The sequence below is a fragment of the Zonotrichia albicollis genome, chromosome 4 (assembly GCF_047830755.1).
Source record: "Zonotrichia albicollis isolate bZonAlb1 chromosome 4, bZonAlb1.hap1, whole genome shotgun sequence".
Lineage (NCBI taxonomy): Eukaryota > Metazoa > Chordata > Aves > Passeriformes > Passerellidae > Zonotrichia > Zonotrichia albicollis.
Genome location: NC_133822.1, coordinates 2,165,110 through 2,186,867, shown reverse-complemented (window position 1 = coordinate 2,186,867; position 21,758 = coordinate 2,165,110). Strand labels below are relative to the sequence as shown.

The window sequence follows — 21,758 nt, the reverse complement described above, 5'->3', positions numbered from 1 at the left end:
GGATGGAGCTGCAGGTCCTGGCAGCACCACGCTGGCTCCGGGTGGGATGGAATTCCCTTTTCCCACACTGGGATTTGGGGCTGGGGCTAAACCAGTGCTCCCAGCACAGCACGGAGCCTTTCCCTTTTCCCACTCTGCTCCCAGCAGGGATGAGGCCATGGGAAGCTGGGAAGGGGATTATCCCAAGCAAATGATAAAAATACAGGAAAAAAGTTTTGGAAAGGTGGCCTTGGCTCAGGGAATGCCTGGCAGGGAGGTGCTGCCTTTCCATCACTTTGGGAATTTTTTCCCATCATTTTTCCTTTGCTATTAAAGCCCCTTCATCCCTCCTGGATGCCTCAGCTGAGCAGGGACAGCAGCTCCAGCACGGGAGCTGCTCCAGGAAAAGCAGCCAGGGTGACACTGAGGGACAGGGAGCCACAGGGAAGCTGATGCCAAGGGATGGGAAAGCCAGGGAGCTGCAGCTGGGGCTGTGTCCCACATCCATCCTCCCAGCACAGGGATCAGGGGTTCCCACTGGAATGGGGCTCAGCCATCACCTCCAGACACCTCCAGATTAAAGGACGGCACCAAAAACTGGCCCAGGGTGCAGCTGATCCAACAGCCATGGAAGCTGGGCTCCCAACAAAGCTCTGGATCAGCTTCTTCTTAAAAAGGGTTATTCCAATGGGAAAAAAAAAAAAAAAAAAAAAAGGAAGCAAAAGGGGTCACCTAAAAAAATGCCAACTCACAAAAAATGCCCGGATTGTTTCTCCATGATCCTTTCCCCAAGTTCCCAGTGCAGGCTCCCCCATTCTCCCAGGAGCTTGGCACAGCCAGCACCTCCCCTGGTACAAAATCACCCCCTGGACTGGGGGCTCCCTGCTCTGCTCTGGCACACAGCCAACAGCTCCCAGCGGGAATTCCCGGCCCTCACTGCTCCTTGGGCCGGGCGCGGCCCCGGCAGCGCGCCAGGAGCGGCCCCAGGCCGTGCCACAGCTCCGTGTACATCAGCGTGCCCACGAAGACAAAGGCCGTGCCCAGCCAGTGCCAGCCCGTGAAGGGGTTCTGGAAGTACAGGATGGAGAAGATGAGGCTGACGAACTTGCGCAGCGTCACCACCAGGGTGACCGTCAGCGACGTGCACTCCGTGGTCAGGATGAACACGCCGCGGATGCAGACGTACCTGGGAGCGGCAGCTAAGGGACAGCAGGGATGGAAACTGGGATTCCCTCTGGGAATGGGCAGCCTGGTGTGGATGGGGGAATTCCCTCCTGGGATCAGCTGGGTTGGAATGGGACACACCAATCTCAGGGACATCCCAATTCTGATTCCCACACTGGAGCAACTGGGGCTCAGGTGGACAATGGAAGCTTCAACTTCCATGGAGCAGAAGTTCCAGAATCCCAGAAAAACCAGGCTGGAAAAGACCTTTGAGATCACTGAGTCCAGCCTAAAAACCAGAAGTTCCCTTTCCCTGCATTTTTGGAGTTACACCAACAGCAGCTCCCAAGGAGGGCAGGACATTTCAGGAAAGACTCCAAGGATTTTCCTCCTCCTGGGAGCAGCAGCTAAGGGACAGCAGGGATGGAAACTGGGATTCCCTCTGGGAATGGGGAGGAGCAGGGGATGGGCAGCCTGGTGTGAATGGGGGGAATTCCCTCCTGGGATCAGCTGGGTTGGAATGGGACACACCAAACTCAGGGAAAGCCCAAATCTGATTCCCCCTCTGGAGCAGCCAGGGCTGAGTTGAAAGCTCCAAACTCCTCCATTTCCAGGGAGCAGGAGTTCCATAATCCCACAATGAACCAGGCTGGAAAAGACCTTTGAGATCACTGAGTCCAGCCTAAAAAACCAAAGTTCCCTTTCCCTGCATTTTTGGAGTTACACCAACAGCAGCTCCCAAGGAGGGCAGGACATTTCAGGAAAGACTCCAAGGATTTTCCTCCTCCTGGGAGCAGCAGCTAAGGGAGAGCAGGGATGGAAACTGGGATTCCCTCTGGGAATGGGGAGGAGCAGGGAGATGGGCAGCCTGCTCTGGATGGGGGAATTCCCTCCTGGGATCAGCTGGGCTGGAATGGGACACACCAAACTCAGGGAAAGCCCAAATCTGATTCCCCCTCTGGAGCAGCTGGGGCTGAGTTGGAAGCTCCAAACTCCTCCATTTCCCCTGGAATTGCAGGGAGCCAGGGATCTCCTGGATCTCCAGGAGTTCCTGGATTCCAGGGAGCAGAAGTCCCAGATTCCCACATTGAACCAGGCTGGAAAAGACCTTTGAGATCACTGAGTCCAGCCTAAAAAACCAAAGTTCCCTTTCCCTGCATTTTTGGAGTTACACCAACAGCAGCTCCCAAGGAGGGCAGGACATTTCAGGAAAGACTCCAAGGATTTTCCTCCTCCTGGGAGAAGCAGGTAAGGGACAGCAGGGATGGAAACTGGGATTCCCTCTGGGAATGGGGAGGAGCAGGGGATGGGCAGCCTGGTGTGGATGGGGGAATTCCCTCCTGGGATCAGCTGGGTTGGAATGGGACACACCAAACTCAGGGAAAGCCCAAATCTGATTCCCCCATTGGAGCAGCAGGGCAGAGTTGGAAGCTCCAAACTCCTCCACTTCCATGGAGCAGGAGTGCCAGAATCCCAGAACAAACCAGGCTGGAAAGACCCTTCAGATCTTTGGACCTTTGAGGTCCAACCTAAAAACCAAAGTTCCCTTTCCCCATATTTTCAGAGTTACACCAACAGCAGCTCCCGAGGGCAGGGAAGACTCCAAGGATTTTCCTCCTCCTGGGAGCAGCAGCTAAGGGATAGCAGGGATGACAACTGGGATTCCCTCTGGGAATGGGGAGGAGCAGGGGATGGGCAGCCTGGTGTGGATGGGGGAATTCCCTCCTGGGATCAGCTGGGTTGGAATGGGACACACCAAACTCAGGGAAAGCCCAAATCTGATTCCCCCGCTAGAGCAGCCAGGGCTGAGTTGGAAGCTCCAAACTCCTCCACTTCCATGGAGCAGGAGTGCCAGAATCCCAGAACAAACCAGGCTGGAAAAGATCTTTGAGATCAAGTCCAACCTAAAAAACAAAAATTCCCTTTCCCCATATTTCCAGAGTTCCACCAACAGCAATTCCCGAGGGCAGGGAAGACTCCAAGGAGTGAGGAAGGCAGCCCCAGCCCTGCAGTGCCACCCCACAAAAGGTGGGATCAGGGATAAAGGATACTGGGTGATGACGTTCATCAGGAGGTAGAACCACATGATGGGCAGGGTCAGGCCGATCACCGGCACCTGGAACAGCTCTGCAGGGAAAAAAAGGGAAAAAAATGGGAAAAAAGGAAAAAGGATGGGATGAGATCACTGCTGCAGGAACCTCTCTCCTTGCCAAGCCTAACCGTGACCCAGGACTCCCTGCAGCCTTACACAGCCTGCAATTCCAGAGGGAAGAAGGGAAAATAGGGAAAAATATTAGGAGAAAAGCTCTGTCTTGGTGTCCTGTGTCAGAGGAATCCACTCTGTTCCCACAGCAAGTCCTGAGGAGCACCAGCAAAAAAAAATAAACCCCAGCAGGTCCATGTTGACATCCCTGACTGAGGATCAGGTCCTGGTGCTCCCATTTCTGAGCTCCCACGTTCTTTTTCTCAGGGATCACTCTTGGATGTGGTTGGTGTGTGGGAATTGGTAAGAAACTTGGGCTTTAATAATGGAATTATGGAATGGTTCCTTAAATTCCACCCCAGCCATGGCAGGGACATCTCCCACCATCCCAGGCTGCTCCAGCCCCAGTGCCCAACCTTGGGCACTGCAGGGATCAGGGGCAGCCCCAGCTGCTCTGGGAATCCCTTCCCAAAATCCCAGCCCAGGCTCCCTCTCCAGGGAATTCCCTCCATTCCCAGCTCTCCCAGCCTGGCATTGGATCCATCCCCACCCCGACTCCTCTCCAGGAAGGGATTTTGGGCTCTGGGGGCTTCCCTGGCAATCTCAGCACTCCAGGAAGGGTCTCCCTTCCCTTTGCCATCCCCAACTTCCATAAAAATCCCTGGGGATGGATTCTGAGTGTCCCAAATGCCAGAGTGGTTTGGGTGGGAAGGGCCCTTCAAGCCCATCCCATTCCAAGCCCACCATCCCAGGCTGCTCCAGCCTGGCCTTGGGCACTGCAGGGATCAGGGGCAGCCCCAGCTGCTCTGGCAATGCCAGCCCAGGCAGGAATTGCTCATTGCCAAGATGCCACCCATGGCTGCCCTCTGGCAGTGGGAGCCATTCCCTGGGTGCTGTCCCTGCAGGCCTTGTCCCCAGTCCCTCTGCAGCTCTCCTGGAGCCCCTGCAGGCCCTGCCCTGTGCTGGCAGCTCTCCCTGGAGCCTTCCCTGCTCCAGGGAACATTCCCAGCTCTCCCTGGAGCCTTCCCTGCTCCAGGGAACATTCCCAGCTCTCCCTGGAGCCTTCCCTGCTCCAGGGAACATTCCCAGCTCTCCCTGGATCCCTCCCTGCTCCAGGGAACATTCCCAGCTCTCCCTGGAGCCTTCCCTGCTCCAGGGAACATTCCCAGCTCTCCCTGGATCCCTCCCTGCTCCAGGGAACATTCCCAGCTCTCCCAGCCTGACATTGGATCCATCTCCTCTCCAAGACATTCATGGACCCAGGGCCTTCACTTGCAATCTCAGCAAACCATGAAGGGTCTCCCTTCCCTTCTCCTTTCTTTTCTCTCCCTATTTCCCATAAAAATCCCTCAGGATGGATTCTGAGTGTCCCAAATCCCAGAATCCCAGAGCAGTTTAGGTGGGAAGGGACCTCCAAGCTCATTGCAGGGACACCTCCCCTATCCCAGGGGGCTCCAATCCTTCCTTGGGCACTGCAGGGATCAGGGGCAGCCCCAGCTGCTCTGGCAGTTTCCTTCCTGAAATTCCTCCAAATCCAAAAGGCCTGGAACACCCCAAGATGCCAGCAGGCACAAGTGCAGGAACGAATGAACTTCCCAGAGGATTTCCCAGAGGATGGGGAGGCCCAGGAGCAGGGATGCCCCAGGCCAGCACTCACCAGACTGGCTGAAGAGCACGGCGTGCTGGTAAATGTTGGGAGCCAGGAGCAGGAACCCAGGGAGCGGCAACGCGTGCTGGGGGAGAAACAAAGCAGGGTGGGATCAGGGGAGGGGAATCCACCCAAAATCCCTGCTGGAAAGCAGCTGGATCACACAGCTGGATCAGAGCAGCTGGATCACGGCAGCTGGATCACGGCAGCTGGATCACAGCTGGATCACAGCTGGATCACTGCCTGCTCCCTCCTGGCACTGTGGGATCCTTTTTGTGCCCAGTGCAGGAGTGCCCTGGTGTCCCAGACATCTTTTATGGAAAATCCTTTCCTTGGGATTTCTTCTCCTGAGAAGCTGAGAGGCCTCAGGAACAAAATGTAAACATTGATTATCTGCTGCTGTGGGATGCAACAGGTGCATCTGGGATTGGCCCTTGTGCTTTTTTCTAATTAACAGCCAATCACAGTCCAGCTAGCTCAGACTCTCTGAGACACAAATTTTGTTATCATTCTTTCTTTTTCTATTCTCAGCCAGCCTTCTGATGAAATCTTTTCTTCTATCCTTTTAGTATAGTTTTAATGTAATACATAACATAAAATAATAGATCAGCCTTGTGAAATGTGGAGTCAGATCATCATCCCCTCCCTCAGAGCCCTGAGAGGGGAGCCTGGAGCAGGGGGAGCCCAGGACTCACATTGTAGAACAGAGCTTCCTTGGAGTGCTTCCCAAATCTCTTGTACAGAGTCTCCTGGAAAATGCCCATCCTGGCAGACATCAGCAGGGCAAAGGTGAGGGCAGCAATGCCTGCAAGGGAAGCACAGCCCAACTCACCAAATTTGGCTTTCAGGGGAAAAAAAAACCCAAACAAGCTGCCCAGAGTTGGTAAGAAAACTGATAACGACTCTGGGGTTTGATTACAGGTCTCCAAGAGACCCCTTAAAAATACCAGGGATGCACTTTGTGCCACTCCTGATAACAATCAATCCCAGATTTCCCAAAGAGCCACCAACAGACCCAGGGTGGAGGCAGGAAACCACAGATGAAGCCTCATGTGTGAGATGCTGTGCTGAGGAGCACCTGGAGCAGCCCCAGCCCCTCTCTGCTCCAGGCAGGGCTGCCTTTGCCAGGAGAATTCCCAGAATCCTGCCAGCACCCCAGAAACGTGGCCCTCACATACCCAGCAGCCACCAGAGGAAAGCCTGGGGTCCATCCTCTTCATTGGAGCTGGAGTCAGACGCCTGAGGGGACACACAAGAGTCACCAAGAGCCACCAGGTCCCTGCAGCAGCCCCGGGCTGCCCACCCTGCTGCAGGGAACGCAGAGATCCCAGCAGGGAATGGCAGAGTCTGATCAAATCAGGGTTGTTCCTGAAAGGAACGGCCTGGTTTGATGAGATTGAACTCTTTTAACCACAAAAATCATCAGTGCTGCTTTACAAGCTCTCAAAGCCAGCCCATTCCCAGATCCCTGTGTCCCGGTGCCATTCCTGCATTCATGTCCCCATTCCTGTGTTCCTGTGTCCCCATCCCATTCCTGCATTCCTGTGTCCCCATTCCCAGATCCCTGTGTCCCCATTCCCACATTCCTGTGTCCCCAGTCCCAGAGATGTCTCTCTATGAAGGAATAAGAGCCCTGGCCAAGCCCATCAGGACCTAAAACCAGACCTAAACCAGAACCAAACCACACCTAAACCAGACCTAAACCAGCTCTAAAACCAGACCTAAACCAGACCTAAAACCAGACCTAAACTAGGCCTAAAACCAGACCTAAACCAGACCTAAACCAGACCTAAACCAGACCTAAACCAGGCCTAAACCAGGCCTAAAACCAGGCCTAAACCAGGCCTAAACCAGACCTAAACCAGCTCTAAAACCAGGCCTAAACCAGCTCTAAAACCAGACCTAAACCAGACCTAAAACCAGGCCTAAACCAGCTCTAAAACCAGACCTAAACCAGACCTAAAACCAGACCTAAACCAGCTCTAAAACCAGACCTAAACCAGACCTAAACCAGGCCTAAACCAGACCTAAACTAGGCCTAAACCAGACCTAAACCAGGCCTGAACCAGGCCTAACCCAGCTCTAAAACCAGGCCTAAACCAGGCCTAACCCAGCTCTAAAACCAGACCTAAACCAGCTCTAAAACCAGACCTAAACCAGACCTAAACCAGCTCTAAAACCAGACCTAAAACCAGACCTAAACCAGCTCTAAAACCAGACCTAAACCAGGCTTATGGTGAGGAAATGGAGGAGATGAGGCTGAGGGCACAACTCCAGCTGGAGCCGCCTCAGCTCCCTCCCCGTGCTCCAGGGAAAATCAGATTTATTCCCCTTTCCCTCAGCTCCACCTCAGGCTCAGCCCTGCTGGGAGCTGCTCTGGATGAACTCAGAGCCCAGGCCTCCCTCAGGGCCCTGAGGGTGACAGCTCTGGGGTGATGGGGAATTTGGGGTGATGGGGAATTTGGGGCTGTGGAATGAAGGGGAATTTGGGGCTGGGAGATGATGGGGAATTTGGGGCTGTGGGATAATGGGGAATTTGGGGCTGTGGGATGCTGGGGAATTTGGGGCTGTGGGATAATGGGGAATTTGGGGCTGTGGGATAATGGGGAATTTGGGGCTGTGGGATGCTGGGGATTTTGGGGCTGTGGGATAATGGGGAATTTGGGGTGATGGGGAATTTGGGGCTGTGGGATGATGGGGAATTTGGGGCTCTGGGATAATGGGGAATTTGGGGCTGTGGGATGATGGGGAATTTGGGGTGATGGGGAATTTGGGGCTGGGGGATGATGAGGAATTTGGGGCTGTGGGATAATGGGGAATTTGGGGTGATGGGGAATTTGGGGCTGTGGGGATAATGGGGAATTTGGGGCTGTGGAATGATGGGGAGTTTGGGGCTGGGGGATGATGGGGAATTTGGGGCTGGGGGATGCTGGGGAATTTGGGGTGATGGGGAATTTGGGGCTGTGGAATGATGGGGAATTTGGGGCTCTGCTGGGATGATGGGGAATTTGGGGCTGTGGGATAGTGGGGAATTTGGGGCTGTGGGATGATGGGGAATTTGGGGCTGTGGGATAATGGGGAATTTGGGGCTCTGGGATAATGGGGAATTTGGGGCTGTGGGATAATGGGGAATTTGGGGCTGTGGGATAATGGGGAATTTGGGGCTCTGGGATAATGGGGAATTTGGGGCTGTGGGATGAAGGGGAATTTGGGGCTGTGACAGCTCCCTGCCATTGCCAACCCCTCTGAGCTGGATTAAGTGCTCCAATTGTCACTTTGTGCCATTTTTTGTCATCAGCTGATGGGGTCAGGCCGTGGGTGCTGACCCAGGGACAGCTCTGAGTGTGTTCCACGTGGATTTGCTTCCCTCCCTCCTGCTCTCCCAGCACAGGCACTTCATTTAAAAGTCAGGCTGGAAAAATCCAGCCTGAAAGGCAACAACCTCTTGTGGGATGGAAAGAAGGAAGATTTCTGATGGAATTTTGTTTAGGATTCACCTGCTCCTGCCTGCCACACAAGGCAAGGAAAAGCAGCTTCTTTCTGTTACCTCTGAGGCAAAAAAAAATGAGATTTATTCCCAAAAAGCAGCATGAACAAGTGTAATTAATTAATAATTCATGAAATCCCACAGGAAAATAGAACCAGGAGGAAAAGCTGCTGGGGAGCAGATGCAGAGGAAGGAGACACCTCCATGAGAAACCAAAGGGAATTGCTGAGGCTGTCCCTTGCCATGCTTACCACTTGCTTGGCAGACATGAAGGTGCAGGTGAAGATGCCCAGGGACACCAGGGCTATGGAGCTGTACTTGGCCACGCTGTACCTGCACGGGGGACAAGGGACACGTCACCAACCCCGCCTGGCTCACACCCACCCCTGCATCCCTGCTCCAAACCTGGCACAAGGGGCACATTCCCACCCTAACCCTGGCACAGCCAGCTGACTCCAGCTCAGCACCTCAAGAACCTTTTCTCCCCAAATTTATCCCAGTTTATCCCAAAGCTCCAGCCTTGACTCTGTGCAGGCACAGCTCTGACTTATCAATGTGTTATCAACATGTTTCAGCATGTAATTAATGTGAAATCAACATGTTATCAGCGTGTTACTAATGTATTATCAATGTGTTACCAACATGTTATCAGCATGTAATTAATGTGAAATCAACATGTTATCAGCATGTTACTAATGTATTATCAATGTGTTATCAGTGTGTTATGCACAGGGGACAAGGGAGAGGTCACCAACCCTGCCTGCCTCACACCCACCCCTGCTCCAAACCTGGCACAAGGGGCACATTCCCACCCCTAACCCTGGCAGGGCCAGCTCAGCACCCCAAGAACCTTTTCTTCCCAGATTTATCCCAGTTTATCCCAACACTTCTCCCAGTTTATCCCAACACTTCTCCCAGTTTATCCCAACACTTCTCCCAGTTCATCCCACAGCTCCAGCCCTGACTCTCTACAGGCACAGCTCAGCCTTATCCATGTGTTATCAACAAGTTATCAGCACGTTATTAATGTGAAATCAACATGTTATCAGCATGTTATTAATGTGAAATCAACATGTTATCAGCATATTACTAATGTATTATCAATGTGTTATCAGTGTGTTATGCACAGGGGACAAGGGACACGTCACCAACCCCACCTGGCTCACATCCACCCCTGCATTCCTGCTCCAAACCTGGCACAAGGGCCACATTCCCACCCTAACCCTGGCAGGGCCAGCTCAGCACCCCAAGAACCTTTTCTTCCCAGATTTATCCCAGTTTATCCCAACACTTCTCCCAGTTCATCCCAACACTTCCCCCAGTTCATCCCACAGCTCCAGCCCTGACTCTGTGCAGGCACAGCTCACACTTACCAACATGGTAATTTGTTATCAACATGTTATCAGCATGTTATTAATGTATTATCAATGTGTTATCAACATGTTATCAGCATGTTATTAATGTATTATCAATGTGTTATCAACATGTTATCAGCATGTTACTAATGTATTATCAATGCGTTATCAGTGTGTTATGCACAGGGGACAAGGGACACCTCACCAACCCCGCCTGCCTCACACCCATCCCTGCTTCCCTGCATTCCTGCTCCAAACCTGGCACAAGGGGCACATTCCCACCCCTAACCCTGGCACGGACAGCTGACTCCAGCTCAGCACCCCAAGAACCTTTTCTCCCCACATTTATCCCAACACTTCTCCCAGTTCATCCCACAGCTCCAGCCCTGACTCTGTGCAGGCACAGCTCACACTTATCAATGTGTTATCAACATGTTATCAGCATGTTATTAATGTGTTATCAACACAGCTGTGGAAAATCTCTTCCCAGCCCAAAATTCCAGCCAAGGAAGGAGGGAGAGGTGGAGATGCACAAGGAGCCATTCCAGCCTCTGTGCCCTGCTCTCTGTCCCAGTTTGCCACCATTAAAATCAGAATATTTAACAGGAAAAGTGATGGCACAAACCAGCCAGCGGGATTTAATAATGCAGAGCATTCCCTGAAGAGATGGAGTTTGGGATTTACCTTTTCTTCAGGATGATGACCCCTAGAGCCATGCTTGCTATGAGAGAACCCTGGGGGAATAAAAACTCGATTAAAACAAGAAGAGAAAACCAGAACAGGAGGTCAGAGGCCAGAACTGCCCAGCTTGGGTTGCTCACAACAAGAACACCAGGAGAAACTCCAGATTGGAGCAGGAAAAGTGACAGGGACAAGGAACAGCTTCCCTGAGGTTGGATTTTGGGAGAACTCCTGCCCTGAAAGGATTTCCTGGAGGGATTTCCAAGCCCTGTGGATGTGGCACTGGGGACAGGGGGCAGTGCTGGGAATGGTTGGGCTCCATGAGTTTAAAGCTCCTTTCCTGCCTCAGGGATTCCATGATTGTGAGTCCCTTCATCCAGGAGAAGGGCAGAAGGTGAGCTTGGGAACCAGGACTGGATCTCCAGGCCAGGGATCTCCTCTTTCTTCTTTCCCCGTGTGTGACAGAACCCAAACCCCTCTGGAAATCCCATCCATCCCTCAGCAAATCCCACTGGTTTAACTGGGACCAGGAGCCCAGCTCCAGGATTGGCTGCAGGAGCAGAAGCACCCTCAGAGTTCATGTGGGACGGGTCTCCTGCAGTGTCCACATCCCATTCCAGGTTCCTGTGTCCCCATTCCCACATTCCTGTGTTTCCATCCCATCCCATTCCTGTGTCCCCATCCCATTCCTGCATTCCTGTGTCCCCTTCCCATTCCAGGTTCCTGTGTCCCCATCTCATTCCTGCATTCCTGTGTCCCCATTCCAGGTTCCTGTGTCCCCATTCCCACATTCCTGTGTTTCCATCCCATTCCCACGCTCCTGTGTCCCCTTCCCATTTCTGCATTCTTGTTTCCCCCATCCCCATTCCAGGCTCCTGTGTCCCCATTCCAGGTTCCTGTGTCCCCATCCCATTGCTGTGTCCCCATTCCAGGTTCCTGTGTCCCCATTCCAGGTTCCTCTGTCCCCATCCCATCCCATCCCATTCCTGTGTCCCCTTTCTGCCATTCCTGTCTTCCTTTGCCATTCCCATTCCTGCGTCCCCATGCCATTCCCACATTCCTGTGTCCCCAGCCCATTGCTGTGTCCCCACTCCCATTCCTGTGTCCCCATTCCAGGTCCCTGTGTCCCCTTCCCATTCCTGCATTCCTGTGTCCCCATTCCAGGCTCCTGTGTCCCCATCCCATTCCTGTATCCCCATCCCATTTCAGGTTCCTGTGTGCCCACTCCAGGTTCCTGTGTCCTCATCCCATTCCTGTGTCCCCATCCCATCCCATCCCATCCCATCCCATCCCATCCCATCCCATCCCATCCCATCCCATCCCATCCCATCCCATCCCATCCCATCCCATCCCATCCCATTCCTGTGTCCCCTTTCTGCCATTCCTGTCTTCCTTTGCCATTCCCATTCCTGTGTCCCCAGCCCATCCCTGTGTCCCCATCCCATCCCTGTGTCCCCAGCCCATCCCTGTGTCCCCATCCCATTCCTGTGTCCCCAGCCCATCCCTGTGTCCCCATCCCATTCCTGTGTCCCCATCCCATTCCTGTGTCCCCATCCCATTCCTGTGTCCCCATCCCATTCCTGTGTCCCCATCCCATTCCTGTGTCCCCATCCCATTCCTGTGTCCCCATCCCTTTCCTGTGTCCCCATCCCCAGGTTCCTGTGTGCCCATCCCATTCCTGTGTCCCCATTCCCAAATTCCTGTGTCCCCATCCCATTCCTGTGTCCCCATTCCCAGGTTCCTGTGTCCCCATCCCATTCCCAAATTCCTGTGTCCCCATCCCATTCCAGGTTCCTGTGTCCCCATTCCATTCCTGTGTCCCCTTCCCAGGTTCCTGTGTCCCCATTCCCAAATTCCTGTGTCCCCATCCCATTCCTGCATTCCTGTGTCCCCATCCCATCCCATCCCATCCCATCCCATCCCATCCCATCCCATCCCATCCCATCCCATCCCATCCCATCCCATCCCATCCCATCCCATCCCATCCCATCCCATTCCTGTGTCCCCAGCCCATTCCTGTGTCCCCAGCCCATTCCAGGTTCCTGTGTCCCCAGCCCATTCCCAGGGATAGGATAAACCCTGGCCTGGTTTTATCCTTTAGGACCTCTCCAAATCCCAGCTATTCCACCCTCAGGATGTGCTGTGGGCAAAGAGCTCCCACCAGGAGATTTTGTTATTCCCAACAGCTGGAGCTCCATTTCCTTGGGGTTTAAAAGATCTTTTATGGATCTTTATGACCTGGCACTCATCCACACTTAAGGTAAAATGCAGTTTAATGGGTTTTTTTCCCAAAGCAAAGACTTGTGCAGGTGGAATTAATCCCAAATCCCAAATCCCAAATAATCCCAAATCCCTGCTCTCTGACCATGATATTCAAGACCAGAACATGACCCCCTTGGTGGCAGGGAAAGCTGGATCCCAGCCAGAGCCTGGGATTGGTTTTGTCACTGCCCCTTCCCCCTCAGCTCTGCAATTCCCAAGCCTGGACCTGCTTCCCTGTCTGTCCATGGATCTGGGATTTAATGATCAAATCCATCAAGGGAAACCTTGGGAGCGGGGCTGGAGCTCCACAGGGGCCTGGTGCTCTGAGGGCACGTGGGGCAGCAAGGAGGGAATGGGAGCCCCAGGAGGAAGAGGAGGATGAGGAGGATGAGGAGGATGAGGAGGATGAGGAGGATGAGGAGGAAGAGGAGGATGAGGAGGATGAGGATGATGAGGATGAGGAGGATGAGGAGGATGAGGAGGAGGAAGAGGATGATGAGGAAGAGGAGGATGAGTATGAGGAGGATGAGGAAGAGGAGGATGAGGAGGAGGAGGATGAGGAGGATGAGGAGGATGAGGATGAGGAGGAAGAGGATGAGGATGAGGAGGAAGAGGATGAGGATGAGGAGGATGAGGAGGATGAGGATGATGAGGAAGAGGAGGATGAGGAGGAAGAGGATGAGGAGGATGAGGAGGATGAGGAGGAAGAGGAAGATGAGGATGATGATGAGGAGGAAGAGGATGAGGAGGATGAGGAGGATGAGGAGGATGAGGAAGAGGAGGATGAGGAGGATGAGGAGGATGAGGAGGAGGATGAGGATGAGGAGGATGAGGAGGATGAGGAAGAGGATGAGGAGGATGAGGATGAGGAGGAAGAGGATGAGGAGGATGAGGATGAGGAGGAAGAGGATGAGGAGGATGAGGAGGAAGAGGAGGATGAGGATGAGGAGGATGAGGAGGATGAGGAGGATGAGGAGGATGAGGAGGATGAGGAGGATGAGGAAGATGATGAAGAGGAGGAGGAAGGCTCACCGAGCGGAAGATCATGTGCAGCGGCATGGCGATGTTGAGGTTCAGGGCGTAGTTATTGACCACGCTGACGGTGAAGAACATGGCCACCATGATGCAATAGTTCCTAAAGAGGGAAAAGGCACTGGGAGATGGGCAGGGACCCCCTGGGACGCTGAGGGACCCTCAGAAGGCACAGAGAGCTCTCAGCCCCGTCACCAGAGCACAAATGTGAGCTGAATTTGGGTCATTTTCCAGGAAAACTTTCCCTTCCCGCTCCCACCACACCAAACCCCAGACACAAAAATCTCCTGAGGCAAAAACTCTGCCCTGTTTGTGACAGGGAATGGAAATTTCCCATTGAAAATTCCTGATGAGTGTGGATTTTACCCAGCCTGACAGCTTCCCAACGTGGGATGGGATTCCCAGAGGATAAATGGCCAATCCATTTTCTGAGAAGCTTTTTGGAGATCAGAGATGTGATTCCGGCGATGGCTGTACCTGATGGGGATGGCCGGGCGCTTCCTGCCCAAGTTGGCCTCGAAGATGAAACCTTCCAGGGCGATGAACAGGAACTGCGAGAAGGTGACGATGTTCCCGCAGCCGGGGAAGCGCCTGCGGGCACGGAGGGACGGGGTCAGGGCGGGCACGGAGGGACGGGGTCAGAGCGGGCACGGAGGGACGGGGTCAGAGCGGGCACGGAGGGACGGGGTCAGAGCGGGCACGGAGGGACGGGGTCAGCGCGGGCACGGAGGGACGGGGTCAGCGCGGGCACGGAGGGACGGGGTCAGCGCTGGCACGGAGGGACGGGGTCAGGGCGGGCACGGAGGGACGGGGTCAGCGCGGGCACGGAGGGACGGGGTCAGCGCGGGCACGGAGGGACGGGGTCAGCGCGGGCACGGGGAAACGGCACCGGCAGCCAGCAAACGGGGGATCCTGCCCTGCTCCCTGAATCCTGCCCTGCTCCCTGAATCCTGCCCTGCTCCCAGAATCCTGTCTCTAGTCCCTGAATCCTGCCCTGCTCCCTGAATCCTGCCCTGCCCCCAGAATCCTGCCCTGCTCCCAGAATCCTGCCCTGCTCCCAGAATCCTGCCCTGCTCCCTGAATCCTGCCCTGCTCCCTGAATCCTGCCCTGCTCCCAGAATCCTGGCCCTGCTCCCAGAATCCTAGCCCTTTTTGCATAACCCTATCCCTATTCCCATAATCCTATCCCTATTCCCATAATCCTGTCCCTATTCCCAGAATCCTGTCTCTTTTTCCAAAATCCCATCCCTGTTCCCAGAATCCAATTCCCTTTTTCCAAAATCCAACCCCCTTTTCCAAAATCCTATCCCTTTTTTCATAATCCTGTCCCTATTCCCAGAATCCTATCTCTTTTTCCAAAATCCCATCCCTATTCCCAGAATCCCATCCCTATTCCCAAAATCCCATCCCCTTTTCTATAATCCCATCCCTTTTTTCATAATCCTGTCCCTTTCTCCAGAATCCAATCCCTTTTCCATAACCCAATCCCTTTTTCCAAAGTCCTGTCCCTATTCCCACAATCCAATCCCTTTCCCACACCCCCAATCCCTTTTCCCACAGTCCCATCCCAAAATTGGGATTTCTGGGTGCCAAAAATCCCTTTGGTTGTGAATTCCAGAATGGACCAAAATTGGGATTTCTGGGTGCCAAAAATCCCTTTGGTTGTGAATTCTGGGATGGACCAAAATTGGGATTTCTGGGTGCCAAAATCCCTTTGGTTGTGAATTCTATTATGGACCAAAACTGGGATTTCTGGGTGCCAAAAATCCCTTTGGATGTGAATTCTGGAAGTGACCAAAACTGGGATTTCTGGGTGCCAAAAATCCCTTTGGTTGTGAATTCCAGAATGGACCAAAACTGGGATTTCTGGGTGCCAAAAATCCCTTTGGTTGTGAATTCTGGAATGGACCAAAATTGGGATTTCTGGATGCCAAAAATCCCTTTGGTTGTGAATTCCGGAATGGACCAAAACTGGGATTTCTGGGTGCCAAAAATCCCTTTGGTTGTGAATTCTGGAAGTGACCAAAATTGGGATTTCTGGGTGCCAAAAATCCCTTTGGTTGTGAATTCTGGAAGTGACCAAAATTGGGATTTCTGGGTGCCAAAAGTGGGAGATGCAGGGATTTTGGGAATATTTCCCATTTTTTATTCTGCAAGACACTGAGGCCAAGCATTCCTGGGAGAGCCCATGGAACACCCTGTCCCTGGATGCAGATTTGCAGGATTCAAGCTGGGAAATGCTCTGGAAAAAAGGAAATTTCCAAGCTGTCCCTTCCAAATTCTCCAGTGTCACCCCCAGGGCTCTGAGGGGCAGCAGCACCTGGGGAAGGCAGGGCTGAGAAAGCAAAAAGGGGATTTTTTTAACTGGAAAAATCAAATCCCAGAAATTTGATTTTTCCTTCTGCCCACCTGGCAATTCCCACATCCTTCCCAGAAAAATTATCAATAAAACTTCATAATCCAGACAACTTTGTTATCCATAAAACTTCAACTTTGAAGCTGAAAGGTTCAAAAGCTCCTGGGAAAAAGTGACCTTGAAGCAGAGGCAGAAGCTGCAGGATGGCAAATCTTATCTGCAGCCTTTCAGCTCCAGAGAGGATCACAAGGAGCTGGAAATTTGGGTTTTGTCCCCTCCCAAAACCCACAGCCCTGGGTATGACCCCATTTTATCAGCAGTTTTGGGTTTTCCAGATTTTTTTTTTTTTTTCAGATAAGAATTCTGGGCTCCTTTTGTGCCTCACAATCCTCACTCAGATCCACCTAAAAAAATGAGATTAATCCTGATCTGCCAACCCAAGATCTGCTTCAGTTGTACACAACAGGAAAGAATCATCCCAGCAAGGAATTTCCTTGCACTCTCTCCAAATTCACCACATGCAAAGGGAGAAAATCTGATTTTTGTCCCTTCCACAGCAATTTGAGCCCCTTCAATCAAGAAATTGGAGATTTCTTGTTCTGCCTCCATAATCCAGCAGGAATATTTCTTTCCTCTGCCCTGCAGCCACTCTCCACACATTTAAAGCTTTTTCTGTGCCCTCAGGCATTTCCAGACTAAACAATTCTCATTCCTTTGCTTTATTTATAAATCCTGAGCAAATTTCTTCCCAATTTCTTCATCTTTGCTACTCCCCACCAGCCTTTTCCTGGCATCCTGCTCCAGGATTCTGTTTGTTATTGGGAATATCAGAGTTGGGATATTGGGATTATCAATATTCACCTGCAGGGGGAATTCTCCTTCCAAAACTCAATGAAATAATGAAATTATCCCAATTTTGGGGCTAAATGTGAGCAGGGCAAGTAAAAAGCCCAGGAATTGAGGTGTTAGGAGTGGAGGAATTTTAAAAGTGGATGGGAGGCGCTGCTTGAAAGAGGTTTTGTGTGAAAAGCAGTTTTTCCTTCATGTTTGCAATTTGAACTTTTGGAATTTGCTCCTCTGGGTTTCAGCCACTTTTGAATAATTCAGTCTTTGAACAGGGCTAAATATTTTGGTTTAAGGTTTGTTTGGAGGAGAAATGAGTGGCAAAAAAAGCCAAATCCAAAGGTTTTTTTTTTTTTTGCTTCCAAAGGGTTCATTCCTCCTCTGTTACTCAAGCAGGAAAGGCAGAGATTGGAGCAATCCCTGAGAGGAAAAACAACCCCTGACACAACTCTCTTCCTCCAGGATGAGGAAGGTGAGAGCCCCAAAAACACCAGGGGGAGTGAGGAAGGTGAGAACCCCAAAATCATCGGGGTGAGGAAACTGAGATCCCCAAAACATTGGGGTGAGGAAGATGAGATCCCAAAATCATCAGGGTGAGTGAGGAAGGTGAGAGCCCCAAAACATCAGGATGAGGAAGGTGAGAGCCCCAAAAACATTGGGGTGAGTGAGGAGGATGAGATCCCCAAAATCATCAGGGGGACGAAGGTGAGAGCCCCAAAAATATCAGGGTGAGTGAGGAAGGTGAGAGCCCCAAAATCATCGAGATGAGGAAGGTGAGAGCCCCAAAAACATTGGGGTGAGGAAGATGAGATCCCAAAATCATCAGGGTGAGTGAGGAAGGTGAGATCCCCAAAAACATCAGGATGAGGAAGGTGAGATCCCCAAAAACATTGGGGTGAGTGGGAGGATGAGATCCCCAAAATCATTAGGGGGACGAAGGTGAGAGCCTCAAAAATATCAGGGTGAGTGAGGAAGGTGAGAGCCCCAAAAACACCAGGGGGAGGAAGGTGAGATCCTCAAAATCGTTAGGATGAGGAAACTGAGATCCCCAAAACATTGGGGTGAGGAAGATGAGATCCCAAAATCATCAGGATGAGGAAGATGAGATCCCCAAAACCATCAGCCTCCAACAACCTGGCAACCAAGGGGACTCGGTGACTTTGCAGTGACGATCCCAGGTGGGAATCATTCCCAGACTCCCGGGTGTAAAACACTCCCTGCTGTCCCCGGGCTCAGCTCCTGTCTCGTCCCGGGCATTTCAGCGCTGCCTGGCTTGGGGACAGGGGAGAGGGGACATTCCGGTGCCCGGACAGGTCAACGACACGGCCACAGCCAGGGGACACCCCCAAAACCCCCAAACCCCACTGAGGGGACACAGTGATGATCCAGCTCCGGGCTCCTCCATGAGGGGCACCAAGGCCTGAGGGGTGAAACCCCCTCAGTGCCCCCGCACCCCAAATCCCCCCGATCCCCCAAAGCCACCGTGGCACCGCTGCTCCCCTCACACACGCTGAGGCCTCACCCCGATCCCACTGCAATGAGCTCCCCTGAACCTTTATCCCCCCCAAACCCTCCCCGCGGCCCCGCACCTGGCCAGCAGCTCCAGGAACACCACATTGCTGCAGCAGCCGCCGAACACCAGCCCCACCGCCACGGCCGGGTGCATGGTGTCGCTCCGGGCAACGAGGCGGCGTCCCGGGCCGCGGCCGCATCCCGATCCCGGGGCTCTGCCCCGCTCCCGGCCCCGGCCCCGCCGCCCCCGCTTCCTCCGGCCGCCGGTAGTTCGCTCCCGGGAACTACAACTACAACTCCCGGCAGGCCCCGCGCCGTCTCAGCGCGGCTCCCGGCGGGACCCCGCCGCGGGGCACGATGGGAGTTGTAGTTGTGGTCTGAAAAATGTGATGGCGGCGCTGAGGTGGCGTCAGGAGGAGGCGCGGCTCCGGCGCTGGTTGTGGCGGGGAGCAGCCCGTAATTGACTTTTTGGGGTTATTTAGTGACCCCAAAACGCCAGTTAGAGGCAGTTCCTAAGGATGCCGTGCCAAAGAATTCCTAAGAATAATTATTATTGAAAGGGAGAGTTGGGAATGTTTCCCTGGAGCAGGGAAGGCTCCAGGGAGAGCTGCCAGCACAGGGCAGGGCCTGCAGGGGCTCCAGGAGAGCTGCAGAGGGACTGGGGACAAGGCCTGCAGGGACAGCACCCAGGGAATGGCTCCCACTGCCAGAGGGCAGCCATGGGTGGCATCTTGGCAATGAGCAATTCCTGCCTGGGCTGGCATTGCCAGAGCAGCTGGGGCTGCCCCTGATCCCTGCAGTGCCCAAGGCCGGGCTGGAGCAGCCTGGGACGGTGCTGTGAAATACAAAGCTGTGCTCCGTGTCACAAACAGGCGATGTGTGTAGTTGTGAATGTGAAATGTGTGGACCCCAACAATGGGAGAGCTGTGAATTCTAATAAAAACTGAGGAGAATAAATCATGGAAAAAGGCCTTTGAACCTATCTGTTGTTGGCAAATTACCCCTAGTTGATTTAGGAGCATTGGAATTAAAGTGTTAAAGATGTTGCTTTTTGCCTGCATTTAATCCATAAAGAGTTCTGCAATAATACCATTTGAAGTATAATTTTAGAATATTACTTGTATCTTTGAAACTATACCTTTGGAATATATATAAAGGAAATATGCTTATCTCAGGCCTTATTGAAGCAGAGAAAAGCAGCTTGAGAAAGGAAGATGAACATCACCTCAAGGATTTATGGTTTTGACCAAAGAGAAACCGGACCGCCACCATCTGGGATCCTCCTTTTGAGATACACCCTGAGAAACTAAATCACAATAGTGTATAGAATCATGATGGAATAATTTGGAATAAAAATTGCTGATGAGTAAAACAATTGGAAATAGAAACTGCTGAGAAAGCTGATGAGTACCCCTGTAAATACCTGTAACCACCAATTATTGGTGTGCAGGTGGAGGGAAAACTTCCCCCACTGCACCCAGCGCTGTGTTGCTCACACTTTACCATATTAAATAATAAATTGATTGCTGCTTGAATATTGGCCAAGTGAAGCTTCTGATTCGTAACAGTGAGATTGGAATGGGATGGGCTTGAAGGGCCCTTCCCACCCAAACCATTCTGGGATTTGGGACACTCAGAGTCCATCCCCAGGGGTTTTTATGGAAGTTGGGGATGGAGAAGGGAAGGGAGACCCTTCCTGAAGTGCTGAGATTGCCAGTGAAGCCCCCAGACCCCAAAATCCCTTCCTGGAGAGGAGTCGGGGTGGGGATGGATCCAATGGCAGGCTGGGAGAGCTGGGAATGTTCCCCTGGAGCAGGGAAGGCTCCAGGGAGAGCTGGGAATGTTCCCCTGGAGCAGGGAGGGATCCAGGGAGAGCTGGGAATGTTCCCCTGGAGCAGGGAGGGATCCAGGGAGAGCTGGGAATGTTCCCCTGGAGCAGGGAAGGCTCCAGGCAGAGCTGCCAGCACAGGGCAGGGCCTGCAGGGGCTCCAGGAGAGCTGCAGAGGGACTGGGGACAAGGCCTGCAGGGACAGCACCCAGGGAATGGCTCCCACTGCCAGAGGGCAGCCATGGGTGGCATCTTGGCAATGAGCAATTCCTGCCTGGGCTGGCATTGCCAGAGCAGCTGGGGCTGCCCCTGATCCCTGCAGTGCCCAAGGCCAGGCTGGAGCAGCCTGGCATGGTGGGCTTGGAATGGGATGGGCTTGAAGGGCCCTTCCCACCCAAACCATTCTGGCATTTGGGACACTCAGAATCCATCCCCAGGGGTTTTTATGGAAGTTGGGGATGGCAAAGGGAAGGGAGACCCTTCCTGGAGTGCTGAGATTGCCAGTGAAGCCCCCAGAGCCCAAAATCCCTTCCTGGAGAGGAGTCGGGGTGGGGATGGATCCAATGCCAGGCTGGGAGAGCTGGGAATGGAGGGAATTCCCTGGAGAGGGAGCCTGGGCTGGGATTTTGGGAAGGGATTCCCAGAGCAGCTGGGGCTGCCCCTGATCCCTGCAGTGCCCAAGGAAGGATTGGAGCCCCCTGGGATGGTGGGAGGTGTCCAGAGGGTGGAACTGGAGGAGTTTGAGGTCCCTTCCCACCCAAACCATTCCAGGATTCCAGCTGAGGACACAAACAGCGGCTCAGCCTCATCGTGAGGGGAAAACCATGGAACAGATCCTGGGCTTTGGAATTCTCCCCATTGTTTTTATTGCTGTGGAAGGGTGAGGATTTACGGGGATAAATGAAATCCTTTAGGGTGCCTGAATCCCAAACTGATCCAACCCTGCTGGGACAGACACCTCCTGTCCTGAATCCCTCAGCTCCAAAACTTCCCATCCCAAAACTTCACCTTTTTTTTGGGAATGTGCCCAGCAGCAATTCCAGAGGAATTCTCCACTTCCACCCCTGGAATTTTGCAGCTGGAAGAGTTTTTCCTTCTTCTATTGAGAAGATTTTGTGGGTTTTGGCTTTAATCTCTCCCTTTTTGTGTTCTATCACATCACTTTAAAATAACCAAAATAAACCCTGAAGATATTTTTAGGAGCCTTTGAAGGGCTGAGTCTCCTCCCCTTAAATTGTCCAATTTTTGGGATTTTTTATTCCATCAAATCCCTCCAGCTCCAAAACTTCCCATCTCAGCTCCTTCACCTTTTTTTTGGGAATGTGCCCAGCAGCAATTCCTGAGGAATTCCACTGGAAATGCTCCCATCCCTGGAATTTTGCAGCTGGAGGAGATTTTCCTTCCTCTC

At 52.8% G+C, this 21,758-nt stretch overlaps 1 protein-coding gene across 1 annotated transcript; it reads right to left on the bottom strand.

Moving 5' to 3' along the window:
- Nucleotides 1-337: 337 nt before the first annotated feature.
- On the bottom strand, nt 338-18,829 carry SLC35B4 (solute carrier family 35 member B4). Its single transcript, XM_074540383.1, has 10 exons — nt 18,600-18,829; nt 14,289-14,402; nt 13,812-13,914; nt 10,521-10,570; nt 8,733-8,814; nt 6,173-6,233; nt 5,690-5,799; nt 5,004-5,079; nt 3,195-3,270; nt 338-1,165 (listed from the first exon to the last, which is right to left on the bottom strand). The coding sequence occupies exons 1-10, from the start codon at nt 18,674-18,676 to the stop codon at nt 913-915; spliced, it is 1,002 nt and encodes a 333-aa protein (XP_074396484.1). The 5' UTR covers nt 18,677-18,829; the 3' UTR covers nt 338-912.
- Nucleotides 18,830-21,758: the final 2,929 nt, after the last annotated feature.

What these genes read in the sequence shown, in the direction of transcription:
- SLC35B4 (XM_074540383.1), bottom strand. Translation starts at nt 18,676, where the DNA reads ATGCACCCGGCCGTGGCGGTGGGGCTGGTGTTCGGCGGCTGCTGCAGC. An exon ending in CGCCCGGCCATCCCCATCAG is followed by an intron (nt 13,915 to 14,288) that starts GTACAGCCATCG and finishes TTCCCTCTTTAG; the next exon opens with GAACTATTGCATCATGGTGG. An exon ending in CGTGCTCTTCAGCCAGTCTG is followed by an intron (nt 3,271 to 5,003) that starts GTGAGTGCTGGC and finishes TTTTCCCTGCAG; the next exon opens with AGCTGTTCCAGGTGCCGGTG.